General features: G+C 54.7%; 3 protein-coding genes across 3 annotated transcripts, besides 2 other annotated features; all 3 read left to right on the top strand.

The window, feature by feature from the left end:
- Positions 1 to 88: 88 nt before the first annotated feature.
- On the top strand, positions 89 to 1,975 carry Tco025E_08273 (putative transporter; the record flags this gene model as incomplete). Its single annotated transcript, XM_029375127.1, has 1 exon — positions 89 to 1,975. The coding sequence occupies one exon, from the start codon at positions 89 to 91 to the stop codon at positions 1,973 to 1,975; it is 1,887 nt and encodes a 628-aa protein (XP_029224763.1).
- Positions 1,976 to 1,982: 7 nt separating this feature from the next.
- Positions 1,983 to 2,046: a sequence feature (A-rich).
- A 1-nt stretch (position 2,047) lies between these two features.
- Positions 2,048 to 2,071: a microsatellite.
- A 771-nt stretch (positions 2,072 to 2,842) lies between these two features.
- Tco025E_08272 (uncharacterized protein) lies at positions 2,843 to 4,060 on the top strand (the record flags this gene model as incomplete). The annotated part of the gene is made up of 1 exon (XM_029375126.1): positions 2,843 to 4,060. One exon carries the CDS (start codon positions 2,843 to 2,845, stop codon positions 4,058 to 4,060), a length of 1,218 nt encoding a protein of 405 aa, XP_029224762.1.
- A 440-nt stretch (positions 4,061 to 4,500) lies between these two features.
- Positions 4,501 to 8,053, top strand: Tco025E_08271 (uncharacterized protein; the record flags this gene model as incomplete). Its single annotated transcript, XM_029375125.1, has 1 exon — positions 4,501 to 8,053. A coding segment is annotated over one exon (3,553 nt), but the record flags the coding sequence as incomplete, so codon positions are not given.

Below are 8,053 nucleotides of genomic sequence, written 5' to 3'. Positions count from 1 at the left end.
CTTGTTTCCCACTGGGGCGGGGAGAGTTGCAAACTACAGCGAACTGCCTCAGAGCTTTATATTAAGTTACTTGCGTGAGTCCTGAAGGATGTTCTCTACGGCACCGCAGGTGGAGACGCCTCTTCCCATACGGCAAATGTTTGCCCTTGCAGTGGTGTTACTTAACGAAAGTTTTTGCGCTACGATGCTCCTCCCGTACGTGGGACTTCTCGTCGCCCATCTTCAGAATCGACCACCCGAAGAATCGGGTTACGTGTCTGGACTACTTATTGGCGTGTTTATGTTCGGGCAGGTGGTCAGTAGCAAGTATTGGGGCTACCTAAGTGACAAGTACGGTCGTCGCGCCCCCCTTATCTTTGGCCTACTGACCAGTGGATTAATGATGCTTGGGTTTGGCCTCAGCACACACGTTTGGGTTTGTGTTGTGTTCCGTTTCTTTCATGGACTTTTCAATGGCAATGTTCTCGTGGCGAAAACGGTGCTTGCGGATATCTTGGATAAGACGAATGAGACTAAGGGGTTTACTTTGGTGAGCCTGACTTACGGATTTGGAACGCTCATAGGCCCAGCGGTGGGTGGTCTCCTCTACGACCCCGCAAACAGCAAGGCGATGCAGTGGGCCGGCTTTAACAAAAAGGGAATTTTTGCGCTTTTTCCAGGTCTCCTGCCAGCGTTGGTGGTGTTTTTTTACACCATCTTTGCCGTGTTTGTGTGTCTTGTGTTTGTGAAGGAGACAAACCCAAGTGTCCAACCATTGCCACGGTGGTTTAGTTTTTTGTTCCCGTGCTTGTGGGAAAAAAAACACATTGCGTCGCCCTTGAGTGACCCCATGGACGCTGTTTCTGAGGCCGTGACGGAGGTCAACACTGCCGATGAGAGAAGGAGGAGCACGGTGAAGCCAGAAGGAGGGGCAATAGCCATGCGTAAATTGCCCCATGGGGCTGCGGCTCTGGGTATGAAGCCCCTGGCATTCGAAGGAGAAGTTGAGCAGGCATCTTCTATGGATAACATGGTGGCGTTGGAGATGAATGAAGAGAACAAAGCAGCATCAGCGGCAGCAGAAGGGGAAGGGGGTAATAGTATAGTGGAGGAAGTGGATGTCAAACCGTTTGGCTTCAAAGAGGCTTTTCTAGACCCCCTCATAAGGGATATAATGATTGTCTTCATGCTCCTTTCAGCCGCTGACATGGCGTTTGGAGAAACATTTCCTTTATGGGCCATTGCCAAGGCCTCCGCAGGCGGGCTTGACTATAATTCTGACGTTGTTGGGCTGTTTATTTTGTCAAATAGTCTGCCGTGTGTGGGGGCAAACCTCCTCCTTCACGTCGCCTGTCGTATGGTGCCGGACAAGATGCTTCTGTGGCGAATAGCACAGTACCACATGGCTTTTGCTGTGGGTTTGATCCCGTTGGCATCGTACACTCCAAGAGCCGGACAAGTCGCCGTGGTGCTTCTCTGTGGTTTCGTGCGGCAGTGGTTTGCCTCCTGGGCGTTTGGTCTCATCACACTTTTTACTGCCCGGGTTGCCCCTCCTGGCTGTCTTGGCACAATGTACGGCATCAATCAATCATGTGGAGCGATGATGCGGTGTGCTATTCCAGTCATGGTCACACCCATCTTTGCCTGGTCCATCTCGGGCAACCACCCCCCGCCGTTTAACCACATGTTTGTGTTTGTCTTGTCCGGTGCAGTGTTTGCGGCGGCGGGCCTTCTTTCCATTGGCATCACAATAGCAGAGCATCCCTCTATGGACGTTATTGTGGAGGAAGACGACCTCCATGGGCCTGTTGAGGGGGATATTCCTACCAATGGGCGCCGCCACTCGTTTTTGTGGCAGCAGCACGGGGATGAAGAAGGGGATGAGGAAGCGGGGCCGCAGAAGGACGAGGGTCAGGTCGGGACTCCCAACTCTACCGGGAGGGTTTGTGTGAAAAGGGAGCCAGAAGAGTTGCATCCCCCAGTGCACGACGGTTAACTCTCGGTTTTACTTTATTTTTTTTTGTCGGTTGCTGTTGTTGTTGTTTTTTTTTTTTGCTTACTTTTATTCCTCTCTTTCTCTCTCCCTCTATCTTGTCATTTTCTATTCCCGGCCAGTGACCAGGGAGTGGCTGCGTGTGTATGCGTGCGTTGGATGAATCCCCCCTGTACGTAAGGGAGGAGGGGGGGGGGTGTTGGGGGCGGTGGGTCAAAGTGAAGCCTCTCTTTGTTGTTGTCCCTGCACTGTAGGAATAGGAGGGCCAGGACCACACGCCCTGTCCCATAATATTGTGTCTTGGGCCGCTTTAGGGCAGGCATGGGGCATCGAGAAATTTTAAAAAAAGTGGAGGGGAGGAGAGAGGGAAACGTGTGTAGTTGGAGCGAAATTATGAAATTTGGCTGTAAGAGGGGGTGGACGAGTGGTGGCGAAACGCAAAAGCAAAATAAAACTGTTTTTTTTTTCTCTATGTTGCAGAAGAACCGCGATACGTGTTTGTTATTGTCGCTTCGCCCGTTTATTTTGCCGGTTAGGGGAGTGGTCTTTTCAATTTTTCGGTCCTTTTGTTTTTGTTTTGTTTTCTAGAACTGCCGCCGTGTGGGAGTTGCACGCGTTACTGCCCTCTGCCGACTCTCTTCGTGCACACCCTCCCCTCTCGCTCGCTCTCTGTACACAGTGAGGGCTGTCGGCTTCTTCCGCATCCTGCTGCTTGCGTTTGGGCGGCGGCGGCGGGGAGGAACTCAGAAAAAAAAAGGTAGGGGAGGCAATTGATATAAAGAGCGAGTAGAGCCGGCGGGAGTATACTTCATTGAAAAACGGTGAAAACTAACAGAAACAAAGAAGAAACAAAAACAAAGAAACGAGGGAATGGGACAGCACGGATGTTACGTGGGTGTCCTTTCTTCAGGGGCGCTCGTTGCAGCGTCCGCCGCGCTCCACATGCTCATGACGCGGATCCTTCCAGTAGATGTGGTTTCCTACGCCCCCGCCATTACCTGGGGCTTTACCTGTCTTTGTCTGCGGAAAGGAATGAGCTACCTCTATGTGCTGATGTTCACAGCACACATCACCCTTGCCTCGGTTTGCTACTGGAAGATTGGCACTTCGAATGCCGTCCTAAATCGTGTCCTTCTTTACCCGCTGGCAGGGTCAGTGATGGCCTTGGTGTGCGCCCACCCCCTACCCGCCGTACCAACTCATGGGATGGCCGCGGTAGCCCTGCTACAATGCTGGTCTATTGTTGGAGGTCTTCTGATGCTTGTAATATTTCCTGCGAGTATTATCAGTAGCATTGAGCCGCAGGATGTGCGTGGAAGGCGGCTGACAAAATTTATGCGCCAAGCCGATGGAAGGCGAGTCGAGTCGCTCACTGTTTCGTCAAGGAAAGGCGTAACCTTGGATGTCGTAGTGGTCCAAAGAGAAGAGGAGACGGATCGCTGGATAATTTACTTTGGCGGAAATGCAGAGATGATGGAAGACACTGCAGAAGAAATGTCTGGTCTAACACAAATAGTGCAGGCGAACTGGGTTTTCTACAATGCACGAGGGATTGGGCGCAGTAATGGGTATGCCGCAGAGGTGCGGGACCTTGTGGACGATGCAGTTCACGTCGTCCGCCACGTGTCCAACCGCTATTCGATACCTCCAAAGAAACTCGTGCTTTGGGGGCACAGTATTGGGGGAGGCATCGCGGCAGCTGTGGCGCGGCGAGAATCTATGTCGTCTCCCCTTGTCTTGGATCGAACCTTTTCAAGGCTTTCGGACGCAGCTGTGACCTTTTCGCCCTTGCACCCGGCCTTGACAAGGCTGTTGATTCGATACACAACTGGGGAACTTGACGTAGTCGCCGATTGCAAGGCGGCCGCAGGGAACAAGAAGTTGGTGATCTACCACCGCATGGACGAGGTCATCGCGTACGACGTCGCCTCGCTCGGTCGGGGGGACGCCCTTCGTGAGCTGCGTGTGGATGAAGGAATGGTGGTGGAGCTGCGTGGTACACTTGTGCAGTCGCCCCACAACAGTCTTTTGTCCGCATTTGAGGAAAGAATGAACCTACATCGCTGTGTAGCTGCGCTTTTTCGCTGAATGCAGCACGATTTTCCTTTCTTTTGCTTGCTCTTGCGCAGTCCCCCGCCCTGGCCTATTCGAGTCTTCATTGCACGCAGACCCGTGGGGAACGCGAGGGCAGCGAGTGCGTGTCATTTCCTGCGTATCCATAAGTAACAAACCCGAGTCACCCCTCCTTGGCTACCATTCTGTTGTTGCTTCACCATCTCCCGCTGCAGCGGCTGCTGGTTTGAGGGTTTTCTTCTTCCCTTGTGTTTTTCTCCATGGTGTGGGTGTTTTTTTTTTTTGGCACATTTGCTGGGGTGGGGGTGGGGGGTGTTTCAAACACCTTTTGTAACCGAATGCGCTCGCGCCTCTGCCAGCAACTTTCTGTGGGTGTGTCTGTCCAATTGCAGCGTCTCCAAGGCTTCCAATAACTAGTCGCGGGTAGAGCGGGAGAGAAAGAGGGCGCGCGGGACATGACAGTGGCGGGCCAACCTCAAGGCTCCCCGCAACAGTCTGCGGGGACGGCAAACGATAATGGCGTGGGCGCACATGCCGCCCTGCCGGACCTCGAGGGGCCTTTCAAGGAGGTGGTGAAGCGCTCGCTTGACGAGATTCTTCAGAAGCGGCCGGCGAAGCCCATTTGCTTCCTCGTCGACCAGCTCTTGGCAAAGAGCGACAGTCATGAAGTTGAACAGCATGACTGCGTGGTGGGCAACAACGTCCACTGCACGCTGAAAAAGGCGTGCACGCGCAAAAACGGGGCTGGCGTGTACCAAGTCCCCGGTCTGCCGTTGCTCCAACTCGATGCTCCCAACGCCTTCGAGCTGGATGCCGCGCTGCGCCACCTCGACGCACTCACGCCTCCGACGGCGGAGGTTGTCGTGTTCGTTGAGGCACCCAGTCCGCCAACGGATCTGTTCTTTCTGAAGGGTGTGCCGTACTTCACGAACGTCACGGAGCAACTTCTTCTTCAGCGCCGACGTGGGGCAGCCGATGACAGGCTGCTCAATGATGACGACGGCGAGCGTGTGGGGTCCGCCAAAAAGGTGACGGGTCTTTTGCACGATGCCCTCAAGATGGGGGTCACAACCCTGCAGGAGGAGGTGGCTGCGGTGGCCACGCCCGCCTCGCGGTTCCGCGTCGTCGAGTTACCGGTAGTGCAGAGTAACTTTATGGAGGTGTTTGACGTCATTGATGTGGCGCTGGGCATGCGAAAGCACCACTGGGAGGCGCGGGCCACCGCCCAGGCGGAGGTTCCCTCTGCCTTGCTCGCATCCTTCAACCCGAGGATGTCTAGGATGACGTTTTCAAGAATTATTGCGGCCACATTACCACTCCATGAACAGGTGCAGCGCCGCAGGATTGCGTCCACGCTGGAGAGCAATAAGGCGCGTATTCGGCAGCTGAACTATAGCTACGTTACGCAGTACTGGAGAGAGGTACTGCAGCGGCGGGACAAACGGGATCAAGAGCGAGCCATGTTAAGCTCCTCGACCCAGCGCAGTCGACCTCCCAAGCAGGCGCGTTCACCAATGCGGAAGAATCCCTCAGTCAAGAAGTTGAAAACGAACTCCAATACTGTTTCTGCCGCACGTGCTCAGAGACGTGAAAATGAGGATGCCACTTTTCTTCGTGTAACGCAACAGCTGCAGTCTCAGGCTGCGATACGCATTCAGGCGCTTTACCGAGGCTACCGCTCTAGAAAGAAGGCATCCATATCACTTCCGCAGAGAGACCCGGTTGCCGACACAGCATGCTGGGTGGAGGATATCCCCGCCTCGCTGCCAGCACTTCTGCGGCGATCTCTGCAACACCTGAGTGCGACGCATGGGGAGTTGTTTGGAAACTACGTCGTGTCATGCCCACCCTCGCCGCGGTGTTTCACGGTTCTGAAGCCGTCTCGCAAGGTTCTCAATAAAGAAATGGATAACGACGTTGACAGTGAGACGGAATCCTGGGAGGAGGAAACGGTGATTTTGCCGCTAAAGCGACAGGCACAACCCACTCCACACTTTAATGCGCTTCGACGTCTCATGGAATGTGAGCTTCTAAGCAGGTGCAACACCACTGAGTACGCGCTTTCCATTCAGGAGGATTGTAGTGGCCTCTCTGTGCTGCAGCGACACGCCTACGACTGCTACAAGTCATTGGTGCTAAACCTGATGCATATTGCCTTTTTGGAACTCTATCATCGTGGCAAGTTACCGGTAACTGTGCTGGGGTTCTCTGAGTACATGCAACGCCTCCACAGGTCTGTGTTTGGTTGGTTATCGGCGCCGCATCTCTTCTCCCGCATGTCGCTCCGCCTCCCCGAGGACAGTGCACTCGTGCCGCCTGTTCTTTGTGAGAAGAGAGTGATGGAAACAGAACGTGTCTTACTCGCCAAGGCGCATGGAGGAGATGCCCTCTTTGCGCGTCCATACCAAATTCAGGCAGAACAATCGGCGACATCCACTCGAGAAGAGAAAAGCTTAGAGGAAGTACAGCCGCAATTTCTCTCCACGATGCCTCCTGTAGGCTTAGAGAGTTGGTGGAATTGTAAGGATGTGTACGCCGCACCGGCGTTCCTTTCGGAGCTCGCGTGGGAGGCGGCTCTGAGTGAGGCATCTCACAACCTTCGCAAAGGCAAAGTGGCGTGGTGGAGCCTTCAACCTGATCCCGCTATTTACATCAACGGGGAACCGTTGGTGGGGGTTCCGCGGCACGAGCTGCAGGAAGTGCAGGGTCGACCTCGCTTCGATGAGCATGTCGTGCGCATCGAGGAGACTGGGCAGACTTCGAAGACGGCACCGCAAAAGTCGCCCAGTGACACGTCAACGGGATCCCCCCGTGGGGATCATTGGCGCGGCAGTTACCGTGGCGTGGTTGATGGCTGCTCCACAACTGTTTTAGAGGAAAAGAGGACGGGAGAGGCCACCGCAAACACGCATCCACCCGCGCTGGGTGAGGCGTCGTACGTCTCCACCTTTGGTGGCTCACTGCTGTGGGAGGACTTCCACCTGGCGCGCCTGATAAACCAAGACAGAGGCCTCAACGCGGCGGGGTGTCTGCAGATTTACTCAACCGTGCCTCTGTCAGGTCCGTACGGGATCCCCATGGTACACGCCAGTCAACAACCGTTGGTGGTGTCGCCCAGAAGTGAGTGGCGCATGCCAGAGGGCGCCTCACTGCGCGACAGTGTAAATACAGCGGGTGCGTCGGGTTCAGTGGTTCGGTCGTCGCGTCAATCTCGCTCGCAGCAACGTGAGTCGTGGCGCAGAATACTCGATGCCCCCAAGAAGAATGCATCCTTGGCCGACAAGTACCAAATGTCATGGGGAGATTCAAGGCTTACCTTCTCTCCAAGAAACTCTTTCCTGTCTACGGGAAGTACTTCAAAACATGGACGGGAATCCCCGTCGAACTCCCTCCTACTCAGTGAGGCAGAGACGGTTGATGTTGTGGCGCGCCGAGTGGCCGAGCGCGTGCTGGAGGAAGGCAATTTTGTGCATGAGCGTCCCTGGATTACGCCAGTGTGCGGCCGGACGTGGGTGTCGGTCTTTGAACAGTTTGCGGCCAAATGTCTCTCCCAATTGCGTGAAGGGTACTCCGTCGTCGTTGCGGTCAATGACCCGTCGCAGTTGATGCTGTTTAACGCGCTCTGTTTGCTGAAGCACGCCATGCAGTCACCGGCATTAACGCCCGAAGTGCCCGTGGATGTCATGGGTTTCAAATTTATACCCCAGAAGCGTCCTTTTTTGGCCACCGCGTCTCTCCTCTCGGATGAAACGACCTCGCGTCTCGCCTTCATGGAGGGCTTCTACAAGTGCGTGGACGAACTCGTGAGGCATGGCGATGTCTCTGTGGCGGAAACGCAGTACGTGGTGCTGAAGGTTATGCAGGAAAACTCTCCTGCGGGGCTGGCGTTCTTGAACGAAATCCCCACGCTCATGAAAAACGCCGAGCAGGAAACGGATCCCCGCCTTTTGGTGGACGGTATCCTTGCCATTGTGCAGCGCGTGGAACTTTACTGCTGGTTGCTGCTCT

This window comes from Trypanosoma conorhini, assembly GCF_003719485.1.
Source record: "Trypanosoma conorhini strain 025E chromosome Unknown Tco_14.4_contig_00740, whole genome shotgun sequence".
Taxonomy (NCBI): Eukaryota; Euglenozoa; class Kinetoplastea; order Trypanosomatida; family Trypanosomatidae; genus Trypanosoma; species Trypanosoma conorhini.
Note: the sequence above shows the minus strand (reverse complement) of the source record. Positions and strands in the feature narration are given on the sequence as shown.